Raw genomic sequence first — 25,320 nt, 5'->3', positions numbered from 1 at the left:
ACCTACAGATCTAGGATCTTCATTTGAGCCAGTTTGCTACAGCAGGAAAATAATCCTGCAGCAACAGGAAATGTGAATGATTATGTGGATTATAATTAATGGCAATTTTTTGTAGGTGTTCATACATTTTTCATTAGGGAAAAACAAGTCTGACATTTCTGTCTGAAAAGTGGAAAATACAAACATCATAAGCGTTTTTTAAACTTCAAATGAACTACAAGTTGTATATTTCCTGCATTACAGGAAAGTCCTCTTGCAACAGGGTGATCAGATTAAGATCTTACATCTGTATCCTGTCCTCCACAATAAGTTGCCATCAAATACAGGGGAAAGGAATCAAGTTTCCAGAAACGAAGTCTTCCTGACTGGGCTAATGCGCCCTCTTCCCTCTGTGTGGACAGCCAGTGCTATCTTTATGCTGCTAAGGGCACCTTTCTCCAGCACACTGTCAACAATAGAGGCCTTCATGTTGTTGATGCTCTATTTGATGGTTGTAACTTATCACTGTTCAGAATAGCTTTTCACACCAAGAGTGCAGTGAGAGTGCAGTCACCAATGTGCAGTGAGAGGTAAAAATAGGAAGCTCAAACCTAGACATTTAGTGAGTATTATAGCAACACAAGGTGTCAGTGGTCTGTGTTGAAACAGGTAGAATAATGCATTTAATGAAGTGATAAAGCCCGAGAAGTTGGTGTTTGGAGGATATATTGGCATGGGCAAAGTTGGCAAACCGTGCTAATATATCCTCCAAACACCGGCCTCGAGGGCATTATCACTTAATTAAATATACAACGGGTTAAAGAACATATTCAAATAATGATTGACATATTTTCATAAAAAAAAATATTCTGATGAATTTATTCATATTCACATAATTCTAACACATGCTATTTAAAATAGCTTATGGAATGCCTATTACACAACTCTTCAGTGTCCTTATTCATTTATCAGGAAAATATTTTGTTTACTAATAGCTGTACTCATATTTACTCTGTTGGGGAAAACATACTTACTGATATGATGTTATTTTGGCATCTTTTGGGGGTTACTGCCATCCGAGGCCCTTACATCAGTATATTATGACTGAATTCAAATTTGGCAAAAATACAGGCCATTTTGACCTGTTATTTAGTTGTTAAAACTACTTGGAGTTGGAGGAGGGGTGAGAAGCTCGCTCATCCTCTCTCTTCTGTGAGAGTCAGAGCATGTGATGAACAACCGACTTCTTCAGGCCGTTCGCAAATGTGTTGCCTCAACTCCAGGGAATTAACAACTGACCTCACAGCTGTCTGCTCTGCGCCGGGCGTAAAGGTAATTCATGATATTAATATGCTAAATCAAAGATGATGGTTTTTGTAGCACACGTGATTTCATTTCCATGCAGCGTATTTTTCTTTAGAAAAAGTAAGTACAAGAAAATGTATAACCACGAATTAGAAAATCTACTCAGAAGCTGCTTTTTAAATCAATCTGGTGATATATTCTGGTTGACTAGACTGACCGCTGGCTGCACTCACAGTAAAACAATGTTAAGATGAGTGGTCAGTCTAGTCAACCGGGCTAATCTGGTCCACCCTGTGGAGTAAGTGGACATTTATCAGGGGTGTCAATGTATCCTTATGTTGTGTTGGCTTGGGTACATGGGTGATAAACCTTCAGGATTCTCACTAGTTTTGGTTACTTTACAGGGACCATATTCTCACTAGTTTTGGTTACTTTACAGGGACCATATTCTCACTAGTTTTGGTTACTTTACAGGGACCATATTCTCACTAGTTTTGGTTACTTTACAGGGACCATATTCTCGCTAGTTTTGGTTACTTTACAGGGACCATATTCTCACTAGTTTTGGTTACTTTACAGGGACCATCTCTGTGTTGCTGTAGAGTACTGGTTCATATTCTCCAAAACCATGGACCTGACCGCGCTTTCAGACGACGAGGCCAAGCACGTCTGGGAGGTCATACAGAGAGACTTCACCCTCAGGAAGATAGAAGAAGAGAGACTGGGGTAGGTCACTTTTAAAAAAAGGTTCAATATCATATTTCAGAGGTTTAGTGAGAAAATATTACATTGAATCAATGTTGAAGGGTGGAAGGCTTGGATGCGTTTTTCATTAGCATATCTGACATAACAAACTCCTTGTCTGTATGTGACATATAAAATCATGAAGTCTTACGCTGACAGCATTTAGGACTCTACAACATTGGATACTTATTGTCTGTCTCTTATCTGAATGCCAACACTATAGATTCCATACGAGTCGATCACACTGAGGTCCTCAGCGATCTATATATTAGTCATATGTTTTACACTGTGTGTGTGTGTGTGTGTGTGTGTGTGTGTGTGTGTGTGTGTGTGTGTGTGTGTGTGTGTGTGTGTGTGTGTGTGTGTGTGTGTGTGTGTGTGTGTGTGTGTGTGTGTGCGTGTGTGTGTGTGTGTGTGTGTAAGTGTGTTCAGGCTTCAGGAATGTAAGTGTGAAACAGGCCTGCTGTTGTGAGTCAGCTCATCACAGTGATCATGGCTTAGTCACAAGGCCCGTTCTGCCTGTACTGTGTCCCAGGGAAAACAAGTTGCCAAGAGGCCTATTCTCTCTGGGACACAAAGACTCCTCTGTCTGTCTTCCTCATCTTGTCATACTCTTAAAGGAAAATAGACTTCCTGTCAGACATCACTTTATTTTATTCACAAACTGTCAGAAGGACATTGTGTTAAATGTTCTCGATAAGTTATGTGATGTAGTCCCTGCTGAAACTGACCAGAACAGAATTATAAGTGTGATTCTGCATGCATGATTCCACAGAGCCAATTTTAAACTGATTTATTATAATCCATGGAGTTAACAGGGACTTAATGTTATCTTCTTAATGCTATATACTAATCTACTGTATACTGATTTAATGCTATATACTAATCTACTGTATAATGATTTAATGCTATTTACTAATCTACTGTATAATGATTTAATGCTATTTACTAATCTACTGTATAATGATTTAATGCTTTTTATTGTTAGTTTATTTGCATTGTTTGTAACTTATTTCTTGACTTATTTTATACATAATGTTGCTGCTACCATGTCTTATGACCGAAAATAACTTCTAGACATCAGGACTGCGATTACTCACCACGGACTGGCAGAATCCTTTTTTCCCTTTCACGACTCTGACGAACCCGACGCGAAGGATATACTGCTTCCTCAAGGAACAGGCCCCAATCTCTGTGATCTGCGTGAAGAGGAGGCAGAGAAAGAGGGGCCGAAGGGCGGGCTGCCTTCTAAGATTTCGCAGGCGATCGAATAAACTCCCACTTCCCTCCATTCTGCTAGCAAACGTGCAGTCCTTGGAGAATAAAATCGACGAGTTACGCGGAAGATTAAACTCCCAACAGAACATTAAAAACATCTTATGCTTCACGGAGTCGTGGCTGAATGATGACAATATTAAAATACAGCTGGCTGGTTATACGATGTACCGGCAGGATAGAACAGTGGCGTCTGGTAAGACAAGGGGCAGCGGACTATGTATTTTTGCAAATAACAGCTGGTGCACCATATCTAAGGAAGTCTTGAGCTATTGCTTTCCTGAGGTAGAGTATCTCATGATACGCTGTAGACCACACTACCTACCGAGAGAGATTTCATCTGTATTCGTCGTAGTTGTTTACATACCACCACAGTCAGAGGCTGGCACTAAGACAGCATTGAATGAGCTGTATTCCATCATAAGCAAACAAGAAAACGCTCAACCAGAGGCGGCGCTCCTAGTAGCCGGGGACTTTAATGCAGGGAAACTTAAATCCGTTTTTACCAAATTTGTATCAGCATGTTAAATGTGCAACCAGAGGAAAAATAACAAAAAAGTGGTCAGATGAAGCAGATGCTAAGCTACAGGACTGTTTTGCTATCACAGACTGGAATATGTTCCAGGATTCCCCTGAGGGAATTGAGGAGTACACCACATCAGTCAATGGCTTCATCAATAAGTGCATTGATGAATTCGTCCCCACAGCGACCGTACGTACGTACATACGCCAACCAGAAGCCATGGATTTCAGGCAGCATCCGCACTAAGCTAAAGGCTAGAGCTGCCGCTTTCAAGGAGCGGGACTCTAACCTTGAAGCCTATAAGAAATCCTGCTATGGCCTCTGACAAACCATCAAACAGGAAAAGCGTCAATACAGGACTGAGATCAAATCGTACTACACCGGCTTGTCGCTCGTCGGATGTGGCAGGGCTTGCAAACCATTACAGACTACAAAGGGAAGCATAGCCAAGAGCTGCCCAATGGCACAAGCCTACCAGACGAGCCAAACTACTTCTATGCTCGATTTAGGCAAATAACACTGAAACATGCATGAGAGCACCAGCTGTTCCTGAAGACTGTGTGATCACGCACTCCGCAGCCGATGTGAGTAAGACCTTTAAACAGATCAACATTCACAAGGCCGGAGGGCCAGACAGATTACCAGGACGTGTACTGCAAGCATGTGCGGACCAACTGGCAAGTGTCTTCATTGACATTTTCAACCTCTCTGCCTGGGTCTGTAATACCAACATGTTTTAAGCAGACCACCATAGTGCCTGTGCCCAAGAACACTAAGATAACCTGCTTAAATGACTACCAACCCGTAGCACTCACTTCTGAAGCCATGAAGTGCTTTGAAAGGCTGGTCATGGCTCACATCAATACCATCATCCCAGAAACCCTAGACCCACTCCAATTTGCATACCGCCCCAACGGATCCACAGATGATGCAATCTCTATTGCACTCCACAATGCCCTTTCCCACCTGGACAAAAGGAACACCTATGTGTTTCCAAGATGGCGTAGCAGTCAAATGTATTTGTCCTCGTCTTGTGCAGCCGTATTCATCGACCTGGCCAAGGCTTTCGACTCTGTCAATCACCACATTCTTATCGGCAGACTCAACAGTCTTGATTTCTCAAATGACTGCCTCGCCTGGTTCAGTGTGTCAAATCGGAGGGCCTGTTGTCCGAAGCTCTGGCAGTCTCTATGGAGTGCCACAGGGTTCAATTCTCAGGCCGACTCTTCTCTGTATACATCAATGATGTCGCTCTTGCTGCTGGTGAGTCTCTGATCCACCTTTATGCAGACTACATCATTCTGTATACTTCTGGCCCTTCTTTGGACACTGTGTTAACTAACCTCCAGACGAGCTTCAATACCATACAACTCTCCTTCCTTTGCCTCCAACTACTCTTAAATGCAAGTAAAACTAAATGCATGCTCTTCAACCGATCGCTGCCCGCACCTGCCCGCCCGTCCAGCATCACTACTCTGGATGGTTCTGACTTAGACTATGTCGACAAGTACAAATACCTAGGTTTCTGGCTAGACTGTAAACTCTCCTTCCAGACTAACATTAAGCATCTCCAATCCAAAATTAAATCTAGAATAGGCTTCCTATTTTGCAACAAACCATCCTTCACTCATGCTGCCAAACATACCCTCGTAAAACTGACCATCCTACCGATCCTCGACTTCGGCGATGTCATTTACAAAATAGCCTCCAACACTCTACTCAACAAATTGGATGCAGTCTATCACAGTGGCATCCGTTTTGTCACCAAAGCCCCATATATTACCTACTACTGCGACCTGAACGCTCTCATTGGCTGGCCCTCGCTTCATACTCGTCGCCTAACCCACTGGCTCCAGGTCATCTACAAGTCTTTGCTAGGTAAAGCCCCGCCTTATCTCAGCTCACTGGTCACCCACCCGTAGCACGCGCTCCAACAGGTATATCTCACTGGTCACCCCCTTTGGCCGCCTTTCCTTCCAGTTCTCTGCTGCCAATGACTGGAACAAACTGCAAAAATAACTGAAGGTGGAGACTCATATCTCCCTCACTAGTTTTAAGCACCAGCTGTCAGAGCAGCTTACTGCACCTGTACATAGCTCATCTGTAAATAACCCATCCAACTACCTCATCCCCTTACTGTATTTATTTATTTATCTTGCTCCTTTGCACCCCAGTATCTCCTCTTGCACATTCATCTTCTGCACATCTGCACATTGGTAAATTGTAATTACTTCACCACTATGGCCTATTTATTGCCTTAACTTACCTCATTTGCACACACTGTATATAGACTTTTTCTACTGTATTATTGACTGAATGTTTGTTTATTCCATGTGTAACTCTGTGTTGTTGTATGTGTCAAACTACTTTGCTTTATCTTGGCCAGGTCGCAGTTGTAAATGAGAAATTGTTCTCAACTAGCATACCTGGTTAAATAAAGATGAAATAAATCAAATCAAATAAAAATGTGAGAATGCTATTCATTGACTACAGCTCAGCACTCAACACCGTAGTGCCCTCAAAGCTCATCAATTAGCTAAGGACCCTGGGACTAAACACCTAAACACCACCTCTGTAACTGGATCCTGGAGACTCCTGAACATCTAGTCAACTGGCTATTTGCATTACCTCCCCCCCCTTTACACCACTGCTACTCTCTGTTGTCAGCTATGCATAGTCACTTTAATAACTCTACCTGCATGTACATACTACCTCAACTAACGGGTGCCCCCGCACATTGACTCTGTATCGGTACCTCCTTGTATTGTCTCGCAATTGTTATTTTACTGCTGCTTTTGTTAATTTACTTACTCTTTAATGACTTGTTACTTTAACTCTTATTTTTATCTGTATTTTTTTAAAACTGCATTGTTGGTTAGGTGCTCGTAAGTAAGCATTTCACTGTAAGCTCTACTACACATGTTGTATTTGGCGCAAGTGACTAATAAAATTTGATTTGAATTGATATATACTAATCTACTGTATAATGATTTCATTCCATATACTATTATACTGTATAATGATTTCATCACTTCTCTATGCCCTCCCCTCCCCCTTCTCTGCTCCCCTCCCCTCCCCTCCTTCTCCTCTCCTCTTCTTCCCCTCCTCTCCCCTCTTCTCTGCTCTTCTCCTCCTCCCCTCCCCTCCTCTCCTATCCCCCCCTCTCCTCTAGGGACCTAAAGACTAAGATAGAGAAGGAGGACACTAAGATTGAGCTGCTGGGTACTCAGACCACCCTGGTAGACTCTCACTGTATCCGCTGTCTGCAGCCCTTCAAGTTCCTGGTCAACAGTAAGCGTCAGTGCATAGACTGTAAGATGTACACCTGCAAGGCATGCAGCCGCTACAACAAGAAGGATCACGGCTGGGTGTGCGACCCCTGTCGTATGACAAGGTGGGGGCCGTGGGTGTCAAGGCATCCTGAACACACAGCATTAAGAGATTCTCCTGAACACATAGTAATAAGAGATGGGTTTGGAAACATTTACAATCGTGTTTGACTGACCAGGTCTTGAACCCAGATCGTCTGTATCATTATGAAGCTTCAGGCAGTCAGAGAAGAGGGCCAACTCTTAGAAGGCTAGTAATAATATATAGTTATAGTAGGACCAACTCTTAGAAGGATAGTAATAATATATAGTTATAGTAGGGCCAACTCTTAGAAGGCTAGTAATAATATATAGTTATAGTAGGAACAACTCTTAGAAGGATAGTAATAATATATAGTTATAGTAGAACCAACTCTTAGAAGGATAGTAATAATATATAGTTAGAGAAGACGGACAACTCTTAGAAGGATAGTAATAATATATAGTTATAGTAGAACCAACTCTTAGAAGGCTAGTAATAATATATAGTTATAGTAGGAACAACTCTTAGAAGGATAGTAATAATATATAGTTATAGTAGAACCAACTCTTAGAAGGATAGTAATAATATATAGTTAGAGAAGAGGAACAACTCTTAGAAGGATAGTAATAATATATAGTTAGAGAAGAGGAACAACTCTTAGAAGGATAGTAATAATATATAGTTAAAGTAGGGCCAACTCTTAGAAGGATAGTAATAATATATAGTTAGAGTAGGAACAACTCTTAGAAGGATAGTAATAATATATAGTTAGAGAAGAGGAACAACTCTTAGAAGGATAGTAATAATATATAGTTATAGTAGGAACAACTCTTAGAAGGATAGTAATAATATATAGTTAGAGAAGAGGAACAACTCTTAGAAGGATAGTAATAATATATAGTTAGAGAAGAGGGACAACTCTTAGAAGGATAGTAATAATATATAGTTAGAGAAGAGGGACAACTCTTAGAAGGATAGTAATAATATATAGTTATAGTAGGAACAACTCTTAGAAGGATAGTAATAATATATAGTTAGAGAAGAGGAACAACTCTTAGAAGGATAGTAATAATATATAGTTAGAGAAGAGGGACAACTCTTAGAAGGATAGTAATAATATATAGTTAGAGAAGAGGGACAACTCTTAGAAGGATAGTAATAATATATAGTTAGAGAAGAGGGACAACTCTTAGAAGGATAGTAATAATATATAGTTAGAGAAGAGGGACAACTCTTAGAAGGATAGTAATAATATATAGTTAGAGAAGAGGGACAACTCTTAGAAGGATAGTAATAATATATAGTTATAGTAGGAACAACTCTTAGAAGGATAGTAATAATATATAGTTAGAGAAGAGGAACAACTCTTAGAAGGATAGTAATAATATATAGTTATAGTAGAACCAACTCTTAGAAGGATAGTAATAATATATAGTTATAGTAGGGCCAACTCTTAGAAGGATAGTAATAATATATAGTTATAGTAGAACCAACTCTTAGAAGGATAGTAATAATATATAGTTATAGTAGGGCCAACTCTTAGAAGGATAGTAATAATATATAGTTATAGTAGGAACAACTCTTAGAAGGATAGTAATAATATATAGTTAGAGAAGAGGGACAACTCTTAGAAGGATAGTAATAATATATAGTTATAGTAGGAACAACTCTTAGAAGGATAGTAATAATATATAGTTAGAGAAGAGGAACAACTCTTAGAAGGATAGTAATAATATATAGTTATAGTAGAACCAACTCTTAGAAGGATAGTAATAATATATAGTTAGAGAAGAGGAACAACTCTTAGAAGGATAGTAATAATATATAGTTATAGTAGAACCAACTCTTAGAAGGATAGTAATAATATATAGTTATAGTAGGGCCAACTCTTAGAAGGATAGTAATAATATATAGTTATAGTAGGAACAACTCTTAGAAGGATAGTAATAATATATAGTTAGAGAAGAGGGACAACTCTTAGAAGGATAGTAATAATATATAGTTATAGTAGGAACAACTCTTAGAAGGATAGTAATAATATATAGTTAGAGAAGAGGGACAACTCTTAGAAGGATAGTAATAATATATAGTTAGAGAAGAGGAACAACTCTTAGAAGGATAGTAATAATATATAGTTATAGTAGGAACAACTCTTAGAAGGATAGTAATAATATATAGTTATAGTAGGAACAACTCTTAGAAGGATAGTAATAATATATAGTTAGAGAAGAGGAACAACTCTTAGAAGGATAGTAATAATATATAGTTATAGTAGAACCAACTCTTAGAAGGATAGTAATAATATATAGTTAGAGAAGAGGAACAACTCTTAGAAGGATAGTAATAATATATAGTTAAAGTAGGGACAACTCTTAGAAGGATAGTAATAATATATAGTTAGAGAAGAGGAACAACTCTTAGAAGGATAGTAATAATATATAGTTATAGTAGGAACAACTCTTAGAAGGATAGTAATAATATATAGTTATAGTAGGAACAACTCTTAGAAGGATAGTAATAATATATAGTTAAAGTAGGGCCAACTCTTAGAAGGATAGTAATAATATATAGTTATAGTAGGAACAACTCTTAGAAGGATAGTAATAATATATAGTTATAGTAGGAACAACTCTTAGAAGGATAGTAATAATATATAGTTAGAGAAGAGGGACAACTCTTAGAAGGATAGTAATAATATATAGTTATAGTAGGAACAACTCTTAGAAGGATAGTAATAATATATAGTTATAGTAGGAACAACTCTTAGAAGGATAGTAATAATATATAGTTATAGTAGGAACAACTCTTAGAAGGATAGTAATAATATATAGTTATAGTAGGGCCAACTCTTAGAAGGATAGTAATAATATATAGTTAGAGAAGAGGGACAACTCTTAGAAGGATAGTAATAATATATAGTTATAGTAGGAACAACTCTTAGAAGGATAGTAATAATATATAGTTAGAGAAGAGGGACAACTCTTAGAAGGATAGTAATAATATATAGTTAGAGAAGAGGGACAACTCTTAGAAGGATAGTAATAATATATAGTTATAGTAGGAACAACTCTTAGAAGGATAGTAATAATATATAGTTAGAGAAGAGGGACAACTCTTAGAAGGATAGTAATAATATATAGTTATAGTAGGACCAACTCTTAGAAGGATAGTAATAATATATAGTTAGAGAAGAGGAACAACTCTTAGAAGGATAGTAATAATATATAGTTAGAGAAGAGGAACAACTCTTAGAAGGATAGTAATAATATATAGTTAGAGAAGAGGGACAACTCTTAGAAGGATAGTAATAATATATAGTTATAGTAGGACCAACTCTTAGAAGGCTAGTAATAATATATAGTTATAGTAGGAACAACTCTTAGAAGGCTAGTAATAATATATAGTTATAGTAGGAACAACTCTTAGAAGGATAGTAATAATATATAGTTAGAGAAGAGGGACAACTCTTAGAAGGATAGTAATAATATATAGTTATAGTAGGACCAACTCTTAGAAGGATAGTAATAATATATAGTTAGAGAAGAGGAACAACTCTTAGAAGGATAGTAATAATATATAGTTATAGTAGGAACAACTCTTAGAAGGATAGTAATAATATATAGTTAGAGAAGAGGGACAACTCTTAGAAGGATAGTAATAATATATAGTTATAGTAGGACCAACTCTTAGAAGGATAGTAATAATATATAGTTAGAGAAGAGGAACAACTCTTAGAAGGATAGTAATAATATATAGTTAGAGAAGAGGAACAACTCTTAGAAGGATAGTAATAATATATAGTTAGAGAAGAGGGACAACTCTTAGAAGGATAGTAATAATATATAGTTATAGTAGGACCAACTCTTAGAAGGCTAGTAATAATATATAGTTATAGTAGGAACAACTCTTAGAAGGCTAGTAATAATATATAGTTATAGTAGGAACAACTCTTAGAAGGATAGTAATAATATATAGTTATAGTAGGAACAACTCTTAGAAGGATAGTAATAATATATAGTTATAGTAGGAACAACTCTTAGAAGGATAGTAATAATATATAGTTATAGTAGAACCAACTCTTAGAAGGATAGTAATAATATATAGTTATAGTAGAACCAACTCTTAGAAGGATAGTAATAATATACAGTTATAGTAGAACCAACTCTTAGAAGGATAGTAATAATATATAGTTAGAGAAGAGGGACAACTCTTAGAAGGATAGTAATAATATATAGTTATAGAGAATAGGGCCAAGAGTCCTGTTCAGGTGACATGGTCAGAAAACTATTCTAGCTCTATGGGGTTCATATACATTCCATTGATGATGGGGTTCATATTGAGATTGGAGTGACTCTCCTAGCTCTATGGGGTTCATATTGAGACTGGAGCGACTCTCCTAGCTCTATGGGGTTCATATTGAGACTGAAGTGACTCTCCTAGCTCTATGGTGTTCATATTGAGACTGAAGTGACTCTCCTAGCTCTATGGGGTTCATATTGAGACTGGAGTGACTCTCCTAGCTCTATGGTGTTCATATTGAGACTGGAGTAACTCTCCTAGCTCTATGGGGTTCATATTGAGACTGGAGTGACTCTCCTAGCTCTATGGGGTTCATATTGAGACTGGAGTGACTCTCCAAGCTCTATGGGGTTCATATTAAGACTGGAGTGGCTCTCCAAGCTCTATGGGGTTCATATTGAGACTGGAGTAACTATCCTAGCTCTATGGGGTTCATATTAAGACTGGAGTGTCTCTCCAAGCTCTGTGGGGTTCATATTGAGACTGGAGTGACTCTTCAAGCTCTGTGGGGTTCATATTGAGACTGGAGTGGCTCTCCTAGCTCTATGGGGTTCATATTGAGACTGAAGTGGCTCTCCAAGCTCTATGGGGTTCATATTGAGACTGGAGTAACTCTCCTAGCTCTATGGGGTTCATATTGAGACTGGAGTGGCTCTCCAAGCTCTATGGGGTTCATATTGAGACTGGAGTGGCTCTCCAAGCTCTATGGGATTCATATTGAGACTGGAGTGACTCTCCTAGCTCTATGGGGTTCATATTAAGACTGGAATGACTCTTGTGTTTACCTTGCAGGGTCCTGAAAATTGGAACAGTGGGATGGTACCATGACAATGTGCGCACCCGTTTCAAGCGCTTCGGCAGTGCCAAGGTGATGAAGTCTCTTTACAAGCGACTCAACGGAGAGGGTGGGTTCTTTTTGTTTGATTATTGATTAATTGTGCATACTTCTAAATGTAATCACGTTACAGTTGTGGTTGTTGTTGAGAGTGTCCAAGTGTCACATTTTGGTCACCAAATGATCAGGAGTGTGACACATGGCTGGCTGTAATGAAGAGTCACATGGTAGGGCCTGTACATGACACCGGGGTGACATAGCCATGCTATGATGACATATGGTCACCACTGGCAGCTGGTGGGAGGAGCTATAGGAGGACGGGCTCATTGTAAACGGAATGGTATCAAACACATTAAACATATGGAAACCACATGTTTGACTCCGTTCCATTGATTCCATTCCAGCCATTACAATGAGCCTGTCCTCCTATAGCTCCTCCCACCAGCCTCCACTAATGGTCACATATAGCGTTCTAGAACTGGGAACAGTGTTCTAGAACTGAGTGACTGTTGTCTGTTCTGTATTCTAACAGTCCTCTTGACCCAGACCTCACATAGGACAAAGAGATGATTTAAAGTACAGTACCAGTCAAAAGTTTGGACACACCTACTCATTCAAGGGTTTTTCTTTATTTTTACTATTTTCTACATTGTAGAATAGCGAAGACATCAAAACTATGAAATAATCTGGAATCATGTAGTAACCAAAAAAGTGTTAAACAAATCAAAATATATTTTCGATTCTTGCCTTGATGACAGCTTTGCACACTCTTGGCAGCTTTGCACACTCTCAACCAGCTTAACCTGGAATGATTTTCCAACAGTCTTGAAGGAGTTCCCACATATGCTGAGCACTTGTTGGCTGCTTTTCCTTCACTCTGCGGTCCAACTCATCCCAAACCATTTCAATTCGGTTGAGGTCAGGTGATTGTGGAGGCTAGGTCATCTGATGCAGCACTCCATCACTCTCCTTCTTGGTCAAACGGAGGTGTGTTTTGGGTCATTGTCCTGTTGAAAAACAAATTATGGTCCCACTAAGGGCAAACCAGATGGGATGGCGTATTGCTGCAGACTGCTGTGGTAGCCATGCTGGTTAAGTGTGCCTTGATCATCCATTCATCCAGATCATCCAGATCATCCATTCACCTACTCTGCGTCGAATAAAGACGCGGCGATTGGAACCAAAAATCTCAAATTTGGACTCAACAGACCAAAGGACAGATTTACAACGGTCTAATGTTCATTGCTCATGTTTCTTGGCCCAAGCAAGTCTCTTCTTATTATTGGTGTCTTTTAGTAGTGGTTTCTTTGCAGCAATTCAACCATGAAGACCTGATTCACGCAGACTCCTCTGAACAGTTGATGTTGAGATGTGTCTGTTACTTGAACTCTGTGAAGCATTTATTTGGGCTGCAATTTCTGAGGCTGGTAACTCTGATGAACTTATCCTCTGCAGCAGAGGTAACTCTGGATCTTCCTTTCCTGTGGCGGTCCTCATGAGAGCCAGTTTCATCATAGCGCTTAATGGTTTCTGCGACTGCACTTGAAGAAACTTTCAAAGTTCTTGAAGTTTTCCGGGTTGACTGACCTTCATGTCCTAAAGTAATGATGTCCTGTCGTTTCTCGTTGCTAATTTAAGCTGTTCTTTCCATAATATGGACTTGGTCTTTTACCAAATAGGGCTATCTTCTGTATACCACCCCTACCTTGTCAGAACACAACTGATTGGCTCAAACGCATTAAGAAGGAAAGTAATTCCACAAATGAACTTATAACAAGGAATGCCTGTTCATTCCAGGTTACTACCTCATGAAGCTGGTTGAGAGAATGCCAAGAGTGTGCAAAGCTGTCATCAAATCAAAGGGTGGCAACTTTGAAGAATCTCAAATATAAAATATATTTGGATTCCATTTGTGTTATTTTATAGTTTTGATGTCTTCACTATTATTGTACAATGTATAAAATAGTAAAAATAAAGATCTTGGAATGATCAGGTGACTGGTACTGTCTATATAACTATTAATAACAGAATATCACTTCTCTCTGTCTTCACAGGCGCCCGGCGTGACAGTGACACACAAAGCATGCCTGATTTCCGCAGTAAGTAGAATAGAGGAAGGCAATGGGAAAAACATATCAATATTTCAACATACTGTACCTGAAAACTGCTGAACCCCATATCATAGTGGAGTTGACAACACCAGCATAAGCACTATGATATGCAAACGTAACACGGGGTTACACAATTTGACAAGAAACAAAGTCACCCCTTCTTGTCCCTCTCTCCCCTGTAGACGACAGGTACAATGGTCATGATGAGGACTATGCAGATGCAGAAGCTCAGCGATACAAAATGGTAAACAGTTTCTCCTCTCAATATCGTTCCTGAGAAACTGGATATCATATCCCAGACTCACTACTTCTCTTTATGTCTCCATCCTGTTGTTCTGTCAGATGCGAAAGAACAAGCGCCTGCTCTCTGTTCATCCCATGGACTTGGATGTGGATATAGAAGAGTATTTTCCACCCCACTCTCGCACTCACTCTCGTCGACAATCCTACCAGGTAGACGGACAAAACAGTCCTGGTTTCTACTAGCCAAAAGTAGTGCATTGTGGGAATAGGGGGTTATTTAAGGTTGTGATGGTTGTGTCACCTACAGCAGATCCAGGAGGAGCGAGGTGGTGGTCACCGGGGTGACATGGAGTTCATGGATTCCATGCAGCAACAACAACACCGCATGAACCGTAGGAAGAGCCTGGATAGGTACAACATGCGCCCTGGTAAGCAACAAGCACACACACACTCCCACACACACACAGACATTCAATCAGAGCTGGTTAGTTTGCAGTGTAATGGCATTACAATACTACAACAACAGTAATCTCACGCCAAACTGACATTTTGTAATATAACCTGAGCTAAAGCGATGGTCCTCAGACGATGGGCAGTATGGGATGGTGCGTGCCCGCTCCCTATCCAAGATCAGCTCCTCTATGAACCGCCAGCACTATGTGGATACGTCAGAAGAGGAGGAGGGAGGGCGCAACACCATGTACCAGACCCCCTATCGCCGACGCCCTTCCTACAGCCGAGTTGGCTCTCACGAGAACCTGCAGGCCCCAACACAGCAACCGGTAGGATGTGTGTTGGTGTGTGTGTGTGTGTGTGTGAGAAGGAGAGAGTGAAATAGAGCTGAAACAGAGATGAGACAGATGACGTCTCTCTCCACTATTAAACTACCCTGACATGAGACAGATGACGTCTCTCTCCACTATTAAACTACCCTGACCATAGAAAATGACCCACATTAACTGGCAAACAAGGGTGGACTTGTCCTTCCACTCAAGCCTGGGAAGATGGATTTCAAACACTGTTGGGCTGATTTACATTGTACATGTATTTATTGGAAGTTGTGTGTCTCAAGTGATGCATGCTGGGGTTTTGGCGGGCAAAGGAGGAATTGGCCCTGGGGGTGACCAGTGAGATATACCTGCTGGAGCGCGTGCTACGGGTGGGTGCTGCTATGGTGACCAGCGAGCTGAGATAAGGCGGGACTTTACCTAGCAGGGTCTTGTAGATGACCTGGAACCAGTGGGTTTGGCGACGAGTATGAAGCGAGGGCCAGCCAACGAGAGTTACAGGTCGCAGTGGTGGGTAGTGTATGGGGCTTTGGTGACAAAACGGATGGCACTGTGATAGACTGCATCCAATTTGTTGAGTAGGGTGTTGGAGGCTATTTTGTAAATTACATCGCCGAAGTCGAGGATCGGTAGGATGGTCAGTTTTACGAGGGTATGTTTGGCAGCATGAGTGAAGGATGCTTTGTTGCAAAATAGGAAGCCAATTCTAGATTTAACTTTGGATTGGAGATGTTTGATGTGACTCTGGAAGGAGAGTTTACAGTCTAACCGGACACCTAGGTATTTGTAGTTGTCCACATATTCTAAGTCAGTACCGTCCAGAGTAGTGATGCTGGGCGGGCGGGCAGATGTAGGCAGCGATCGGTTGAAGAGCATGCATTTATTTTTACTTGTATTTAAGAGCAGTTAGAGGCTACGGAAGGAGAGTTGTATGGCATTGAAGCTCATCTGGAGGGTAGTTAACACAGTGTCCAAAGTCCGAAGTATACAGAATGGTGTAGTCTGCGTAGAGGTGGATCAGAGACTCACCAGCAGCAAGAGCAATATCATTGATGTATACAGAGAAAAGAGTTGGCCCAAGATTGAACCTTGTGGCACAGAGCATAGAGACTGCCAGAGGCCCGGACAACAGGCCCTCTGATTTGACACACTGAACTCTATCAGAAAAGTAGTTGGTGAACCAGGCGAGGCAATCATTTGAGAAACTGAGGCTGTTGAGTCTGCTGATGAGGATGTGGTGATTGACAGAGTCGAAAGCCTTGGCCAGGTCAATGATTACGGCTGCACAGTATTGTTTCTTATCGATGGTGGTTAAGATATTGTTTAGGACCTTGAGCGTGGCTGAGGTGCACCCATGACCAGCTCTGAAACCAGATTGCATTGGGGAGAAGGTACGGTGGGATTCAAAATGGTCGGTAATCTGTTTGTTAACTTGGCTTTCGAAGACCTTAGAAAGGCAGGGTAGGATAGATATAGGTCTGTAGCAGTTTGGATCAAGAGTGTCCCCCCCTTTGAATAGGGGGATGACCGCAGCTGCTTTCCAATCTTTGGGAATGGTGGTGCAGCGCTGTTGACCGGGGTAGGAGTAGCCTGGTGCAAAGCATGGCCAGCCGTAGAAAAATGCTTATTGAAATTCTCAATTATAGTGGATTTATCAGTGGTGACAGAGTTTTCTATCCTCAGTGCAGTGGGCAGCTGGGAGGAGGTGCTCTTATTCTCCATGGACTTTACAGTGTCCCAGAACTTTTTGGAGTTTGTGTTGCAGGAAGCAAATTTCTGCTTGAAAAAGCTAGCCTTGGCTTTTCTATGCCTGTGTCTATTGGTTTCTTTCTTCACCAAAAAGTTGCATATCACGGGGGCTGTTCGATGCTAATGCAGAACGCCACGGGATGTTTTTGTGCTGGTTAAGGGCAGTCAGGTCTGGAGAGAACCAAGGGCTATATCTGTTCCTGGTTCTAAATTTTTTGAATGGGGCATGTTTATTTAAGATGGGGAGGAAGGAATTTTAAAGAATAACCAGGCATCCTCTACTGAAGGGATGAGGTCAATATCCTTCCAGGATACCCCGGCCAGGTCGATTAGAAAGGCATGCTTGCTGAAGTGTTTTAGGGAGCATTTGACAGTGATGAGTGAAGGTCGTTTGACCACTGACCCATTACGGATACAGGCAATGAGGCAGTGATCGCTGATATCCTGGTTGAAAAGAGCAGAGGTGTCTTTGGAGGGCAAGTTGGTTAGGATGATATCTATGAGGGTGCCCGTGTTTATGGCTTTGGGGTTGTACCTGGTAGGTTCATTGATCATTTGTGTGAGATTGATGGCAACAAGCTTAGATTGTAGGATGTGGAATAGGGTGTAATCAGCTGTTCTGCTCAGCCAATGATTAGAAGGTCTATTTTGATTGATTACTCCATGCGAGTCTGGTGTAATACAATATCCAACCTTGTGTCAGGTTTGCGTCTCGATTCATGCACAATGTACATTTTGTATTGGTCTCACCTCATTCCTCTCCTGTCATTTTGTATTGGTCTCACTTCACTTGGTCTCACCTCACTCCTCTCCTGTAATGTTGTATTGGTCTCACCTCACTCCTCTCCTGTAATTTTCACTTGGTCTCACCTCACTCCTCTCCTGTCATTTTGTATTGGTCTCACTTCACTTGGTCTCACCTCACTCCTCTCCTGTCATTTTGTATTGGTCTCACCTCACTTGGTCTCACCTCACTCCTCTCCTGTAATTTTGTATTGGTCTCACCTCACTTGGTCTCACCTCATTCCTCTCCTGTCATTTTGTATTGGTCTCACCTCATTCATCCCCTGTCATTTGTATTGGTCTCACCTCACTCCTCTCCTGTCATTTTGTATTGGTCTCACCTCACTCCTCTCCTGTCATTTGTATTGGTCTCACCTCACTCCTCTCCTGTCATTTCGTATTGGTCTCACCTCACTTGGTCTCACCTCACTCCTCTCCTGTCATTGTGATACAGGTCAATGCGCTAAACAAGCGTCACTTGGTCTCACTTCACTTGGTCTCACCTCACTCCTCTCCTGTAATTTTGTATTGGTCTCACCTCACTCCTCTCCTGTAATTTTGTATTGGTCTCACCTCATTCCTCTCCTGTCATTTTGTATTGGTCTCACTTCACTTGGTCTCACCTCACTCCTCTCCTGTCATTTTGTATTGGTCTCACCTCACTTGGTCTCACCTCACTCCTCTCCTGTAATTTTGTATTGGTCTCACCTCACTTGGTCTCACCTCATTCCTCTCCTGTCATTTTGTATTGGTCTCACCTCATTCATCCCCTGTCATTTGTATTGGTCTCACCTCACTCCTCTCCTGTCATTTTGTATTGGTCTCACCTCACTCCTCTCCTGTCATTTGTATTGGTCTCACCTCACTCCTCTCCTGTCATTTCGTATTGGTCTCACCTCACTTGGTCTCACCTCACTCCTCTCCTGTCATTGTGATACAGGTCAATGCGCTAAACAAGCGTATGTCAGCCATAGAGAGTCTCCTGAACCGGCTGGAGTCCAAGATGACTCTACCCCCCGACGATGAAGTAAGAAAGGGTTAAAAACCTTACTACTGCTCTCCTAACAGAGCTTCTTATTGGTCTCCTAACAGAGCTTCCTACTGCTCTCCTAACAGAGCATCCTACTGCTCTCCTAACATAGCTTCCTACTGCTCTCCTAACAGAGCTTCCTACTGCTCTCCTAACAGAGCTTCCTACTGCTCTCCTAACAGAGCTTCCTACTGCTCTCCTAACAGAGCTTCGTATTGCTCTCCTAACATAGCTTCTTATTGCTCTTCTAACAGAGCTCCTAACAGAGCTTCCTACTGCTCTCCTAACAGAGCTTCTTATTGCTCTCCTAACAGAGCATCCTACTGCTCTCCTAAAAGAGCTTCCTACTGCTCTCCTAACAGAGCTTCCTACTGCTCTCCTAACAGAGCTTCCTACTGCTCTCCTAACAGAGCTTCCTACTGCTCTCCTAACAGAGCTTCTTATTGCTCTCCTAACAGAGCTTCCTACTGCTCTCCTAACAGAGCTTCCTACTGCTCTCCTAACAGAGCTTCCTACTGCTCTCCTAACAGAGCTTCCTACTGCTCTCCTAACAGAGCTTCGTATTGCTCTCCTAACATAGCTTCTTATTGCTCTTCTAACAGAGCTTCTAACAGAGCTTCTTATTGCTCTTCTAACAGAGCTTCTTATTGCTCTCCTAACATAGCTTCTTATTGCTCTTCTAACAGAGCTCCTAACAGAGCTTATTATTGCTCTCCTAACAGAGCTTCTTATTGGTCTCCTAACAGAGCATCCTACTGCTCCCCTAACAGAGCTTCCTACTGCTCTCCTAACAGAGCATCCTACTGCTCCCCTAACAGAGCTTCCTACTGCTCTCCTAACAGAGCTTCCTACTGCTCTCCTAACAGAGCTTCCTATTGCTCTCCTAACAGAGCTTCTTATTGCTCTCCTAACAGAGCTTCTTATTGCTCTCCTAACATAGCTTCTTATTGCTCTCCTAACAGAGCTTCTTATTGCTCTCCTAACAGAGCTTCTTATTGCTCTCCTAACAGAGCTTCTTATTGCTCTCCTAACATAGCTTCTTATTGCTCTTCTAACAGAGCTCCTAACAGAGCTTATTATTGCTCTCCTAACAGAGCTTCTTATTGGTCTCCTAACAGAGCATCCTACTGCTCCCCTAACAGAGCTTCCTACTGCTCTCCTAACAGAGCATCCTACTGCTCCCCTAACAGAGCTTCCTACTGCTCTCCTAACAGAGCTTCCTACTGCTCTCCTAACAGAGCTTCTTATTGCTCTCCTAACAGAGCTTCTTATTGCTCTCCTAACAGAGCTTCTTATTGCTCTCCTAACAGAGCTTCTTATTGCTCTCCTAACAGAGCTTCTTATTGCTCTCCTAACAGAGCTTCTTATTGCTCTCCTAACAGAGCTTCTTATTGCTCTCCTAACAGAGCTTCCTACTGCTCTCCTAACAGAGCTTCTTATTGCTCTCCTAACAGAGCATCCTACTGCTCTCCTAACATAGCTTCTTATTGCTCTCCTAACAGAGCTTCTTATTGCTCTCCTAACAGAGCTTCTTATTGCTCTCCTAACATAGCTTCTTATTGCTCTCCTAACAGAGCTTCTTATTGCTCTCCTAACAGAGCTTCTTATTGCTCTCCTAACAGAGCTTCCTACTGCTCCCCTAACAGAGCTTCCTACTGCTCTCCTAACAGAGCTTCCTACTGCTCTCCTAACATAGCTTCCTACTGCTCTCCTAACAGAGCTTCCTACTGCTCTCCTAACAGAGCTTCCTACTGCTCTCCTAACAGAGCATCCTACTGCTCCCCTAACAGAGCTTCCTATTGCTCTCCTAACAGAGCTTCCTATTGCTCTCCTAACAGAGCTTCTTATTGCTCTCCTAACAGAGCTTCTTATTGCTCTCCTAACAGAGCTTCTTATTGCTCTCCTAACAGAGCATCCTACTGCTCTCCTAACAGAGCTTCTTATTGCTCTCCTAACAGAGCTTCCTACTGCTCTCCTAACAGAGCTTCCTACTGCTCTCCTAACAGAGCATCCTACTGCTCTCCTAACAGAGAATCCTACTGCTCTCCTAACAGAGCATCCTACTGCTCTCCTAACAGAGCTTCCTACTGCTCTCCTAACAGAGCTTCCTACTGCTCTCCTAACAGAGCATCCTACTGCTCTCCTAACAGAGAATCCTACTGCTCTCCTAACAGAGCATCCTACTGCTCTCCTAACAGAGCATTATCTTTCTTGGAATAATCATATTAGAGAGAATCACAGCTGTTCATCAAAGGGTAACTTGTTAGCTAACTCTGGCCTTAACCTGTTGTTGCCCAACTTGAGTTGGGCTCGTTTCCATTACAACTCCTCCTTGTTGAATTTCTCCTTAAGACATAAGCAATTCAACTCCTAAACATTCAAGTCTTAAACTGACGAGAATCTAGATGGAACTGACCCCAACCCTGTTTCTGTCAACCTGGAATAAAGTCATGAAAACTGCCCAGAACAGAGTTCACTGGAGATGCACTGTTGAGGCTCGAGGTTCCACTAGCAGCAAAAAAGAAAAAAGTCTAGTAAGTCAATCCTGTTTCTATCCACAGGCGACGTCCCCGACCGCTGCACAGATAGAGGAGGAGAAGCTGAGGAGGAAGCTGAGCGAGCTGGCGGGGAACATCAGTGTTCCGTCCTCCGACGAGGAAGCAGGAGGGGGGAAGAAAACCCCTTTATTAAAGAGGGCCGCTGTGAAGAGTAACCTCCCAGTCCTCCCCCTAGAGCCCCTCAGTTCTTCCAGCGACGAGGGGCCCACCGAGGCTCAGCAGGTGAATTTTTGGGGGTCCTGTTACCCTGTTACATCTCAGACACACACCAAAAAGCTGTAGCGGAGGTGATAGGATCCAACCAATGATGTGTATAAACCCTGGATTGCTGATGCTATGTAATGGCCAATGAGATGTTTTGAAGCCACCTGCCTCCATATTGGTACTCTTCCATAGGAGAACTACATAGGAGAACTACATAGGAGAACTACATAGGAGAACTACATAGGAGAACTACATAGGAGAACCACATAGAAGAACCACATAGGAGAACAACATAGGAGAACCACATAGGAGAACTACATAGGGGTGGCTTCCTCTTCCATAGGAATGAATGGAATTCTACAGTATTTCAATAAAATGTTTCAAGAACAAAAGAACATGTATTTAGGTATTTATTTATTGTAGTGGGGACAGTATCATTAGTACAACAACAACAACACATATTTTAAGGAATATATTTTGTATTTTTATGTTCAGTTCACATAATATAAATGTGTTTTTGTTTTTTTGTATTTTTCTACCCCTTTTTCTCCCCAATTGGTGGTAAGTCTTGTCCCATCGTTGCACCTCCCCTACGGACTTGAGAGAGGTGAAGGTCGAGAGCCATGCGTCCTCCGAAACACGACCCTGCCAAGCTGCACTGCTTCTCTTGACACACTGCTCGCTTAACCCGCCACAATGAGTTACTAGATCGCAACGGGACAATGACGTCCCGGCCGGCCAAACCCTCCCCTAACCCGGACGACGCTGAGACAATTGTGCGCCACCTCATGGATCTCCCGGTCACGGCCGGCTGCAACACAGCCTGGGATTGATCCCGGGTCTGTAGTGACGCCGCCAGCATTGTGATGCAGTTCCTTAGACAGCTGCGACACTTGGGAGGCCCCACATAATGTCATTTAAACGTATGCATTAAAGTGTCTGTAATAGAATATACTTGTCAAAAACCAATGTAGACATTAATAAATGCAGGGGCAGTACCAAAATGTAGGCTTCAAAACAACACCCCCTGTCAGTCATCTAGGGTTTACATCATTGGCTCCAACCAGGGACCTCTCGCACGCAGAGTTAACATCTTAAAACAATCCCTAACACTCTTTCTAGCACTAATACTCACACTTGTCTTTTCTCACTCGCACTTCAGCACTTTGCTGATAGCTGCTTTACTGAGGAAAAGTTGGACTTACTATGACTGTGATATGTGGTTGCACCAACTGTCAGTCCCTCTGGATAAGAGTCTCTTGCTAAATGACGGCAATGTCAATGTAAATGTCTTCACCATTAGACCAAGACAAAATCCGTGTGGTCTCAGGGTGACATTTGGGCTAGCAAGTCTCAGGCAGGGCTACCTGATCACGAAAGTGTGATTCCAAATCACCTCCGCTACATATAGGAGACGTAGGTACTTTCCCAACGGCTAATTTCTGTTCCCTTACATGGCTTTCAGAGATCCACCGCGGCGGCCCTCTGTGACATCACCAAAGAGTTTCTCAGAACCATTAATGCCGCTGAAAGCGCGATGAACGAGTACTTCCCCTCAATAACGTCTAATGACAGCCCCATGATAACTGACGTGGCTGACGTAAGGAAAGCAGCTGAGTCTTACAGGGAACTTGAGGAAAATGTAAGATTCAAAATCACACTCCTCTTTTCCTCCCAAGCAATCCTAATCCAATCAAAATAGCTGTGTGTCAAGTGTAGGTCTGGAGCCTTTTGTTTAAAGCATGAAGAGACGTCTTGTGTTGTCTTAAAGCAGAGATTCGCTTTGTATTCCAAGCAGTCTAGTCTGGAAACTGTTAGCCTGCTAATGGTGTGTGGTTAGCAGCTCGTCTGTAAGGGTACATTTGTGGTGGTTGTCCTGTGCCCTGTTCCAGGTGTACATGACCTCAGGGAAGTCCTTTGACCTGGAGAAGAAGCTGAGGCATCTGGAGCAGAGTGCCAAGAACCGCTTCGGAGGGGCCACAGACTCGGAGCTGTCTGACCTGGAGGACGTGGTGGCTCTGACTGCACATCGGGTCCAGAGCACTGAGAGTGAGGTCGGTGACGAGGCTCTACTGCGGGTTCTACTGAGCAGGCTTTCTACTCAACAGGGATGTGCTGTATGGACTGAAAAGCACACTGTGAACTGTAGATTTCCAAGAACCATTGTGGCCTACAGAGACGCATGAAGAAATAACAATAAAACACAAGAGCTCGTTTAGTTGATATATTTATTATTTTCAGATAACTTGTTTTCCTTCAGAAGGGGTATAATTTGTACTTTCTGTCTTTTCCTTCTCTCTTAGGTGTCTGATTTGGAGAACAAACTTGCTGCTCTAAGTGCCTCAGGGAAGAAAAAGGTGAGTATGTTGTGCAATTCAATAATTCTCTTCAGTCCCTCTTGGGCTTGCTTTGATGCTTATTGTTGTCGCATGCTGTTGTCTAAAACAACTATTCTATCTGACAGATATCAGGTTCACAGAACAGGAAAAGGTTTCCCCAAGACTTCCCCACAAGTAAGGCCCAAAGCATATTGTGATGCCCCTAATATGTTGTCTTTGAGTCCTGACCAACTGTGCTTATGACCATCTCCTCTTGTTTCCACCATCAGAACCCAGCAACGGCTCAGGATCCCTACGGAAATCCAATCACATGTAAAAGGACTGTACGACGAATAAGCCCAATGAAACTGTCTGTATTATCTTAGTTACTGAAATATACCTTCAACCTTATCTGTCACTGATCCACTGTGTATCTGATGTCAATCTCATATCCACATTGTTACAGTATGTTAATGGTATATCCACACCCACAATGCACAGCAGTTATGTGCTGTAAAAGCAGGCTACACCATAGCTATGTTCAATGCAAAAACAACCCTGGTTTACTGCCTGAAAGTCATACGCATTCTAAAGTATCCTCTCAGTCTCAATGTATCTGATGTCTAAACTCATGAAATGCTCTGATGTGATTGGTCAAAAGGGCAATGTGTGGGGAAAAAATATCAGAATTGGGCTTCCTGCTGCAAAACAGTCTAAGTTTCCTGATTTAAAAGATGAATCTGTGCCATATAGGCTACCAACATTCCAGCAGAGGCCAAATGTGACTTTCTGTGTTAAAATGGAGTTTGATTAGTGAACACTGGTAGTTTCTGTACACTATCATGACCTCGTCTAATAATTACCTTTTGGGTTGCATGGGATTCTGGGAAACAAGCAACACGACTTACTATCTTACATCACCAACTGTGTTACATTCAAATAACAGAGTGTCTGTTACATATTGTCGTAGTACATATCTTTCTGAAAAAGTGAAATGTTGTCTTGACACTGACCAGACAAATATGATATGAAATAACAAGTTATCAGGTCTGGATAATGATCTCTGTTTTCTCTCAATTCATATCAAAAAATATGTCTGAAACCGTTTTCAAGACAATTATAAATATTGCAGTAGGATGAATATATATATACTGTATCATTTGAAAAGCTGCAGTGCGTTGTGCTGTCACTGGGCTTCTGCATCTAATAAATTGTATCACATCAA

The 25,320-nt window shown here is 41.7% G+C and overlaps 1 protein-coding gene across 3 annotated transcripts; it reads left to right on the top strand.

The window, feature by feature from the left end:
- The first annotated feature begins 1,197 nt into the window (after positions 1–1,197).
- On the top strand, positions 1,198–25,320 carry LOC110495612 (melanophilin-like). 3 transcript variants are annotated; one of them, XM_036951821.1, is made up of 16 exons: positions 1,198–1,311; positions 1,887–2,010; positions 6,999–7,220; positions 12,269–12,381; positions 14,366–14,410; positions 14,605–14,666; positions 14,765–14,875; positions 14,973–15,093; positions 15,251–15,447; positions 18,926–19,012; positions 21,577–21,795; positions 23,243–23,419; positions 23,670–23,831; positions 24,081–24,134; positions 24,242–24,290; positions 24,386–25,320. In XM_036951821.1, exons 2-16 carry the CDS (start codon positions 1,913–1,915, stop codon positions 24,430–24,432), a joined length of 1,764 nt encoding a protein of 587 aa, XP_036807716.1. In that variant the 5' UTR covers positions 1,198–1,311; positions 1,887–1,912; the 3' UTR covers positions 24,433–25,320. The 3 variants fall into 3 exon arrangements, with proteins under 3 accessions (XP_036807716.1, XP_036807715.1, XP_036807717.1); XM_036951820.1 differs by having other exon boundaries at positions 1,864–2,010; XM_036951822.1 differs by lacking the exon at positions 23,243–23,419 and having other exon boundaries at positions 1,864–2,010.

Source organism: Oncorhynchus mykiss, chromosome 18, assembly GCF_013265735.2.
Source record: "Oncorhynchus mykiss isolate Arlee chromosome 18, USDA_OmykA_1.1, whole genome shotgun sequence".
Lineage (NCBI taxonomy): Eukaryota > Metazoa > Chordata > Actinopteri > Salmoniformes > Salmonidae > Oncorhynchus > Oncorhynchus mykiss.
The sequence above is the reverse complement of the archived record's forward strand: the minus strand, read 5'-3'. Positions and strand labels throughout refer to the sequence as shown.

Coding starts and splice junctions, on each gene's coding strand:
- LOC110495612 (XM_036951821.1), top strand. CDS start 1,913: ATGGACCTGACCGCGCTTTCAGACGACGAGGCCAAGCACGTCTGGGAG. Junction 14,411..14,604: donor AAGCATGCCTGATTTCCGCA/GTAAGTAGAATA, acceptor TCTCCCCTGTAG/ACGACAGGTACAATGGTCAT. Junction 15,448..18,925: donor AGGCCCCAACACAGCAACCG/GTAGGATGTGTG, acceptor ATTGTGATACAG/GTCAATGCGCTAAACAAGCG.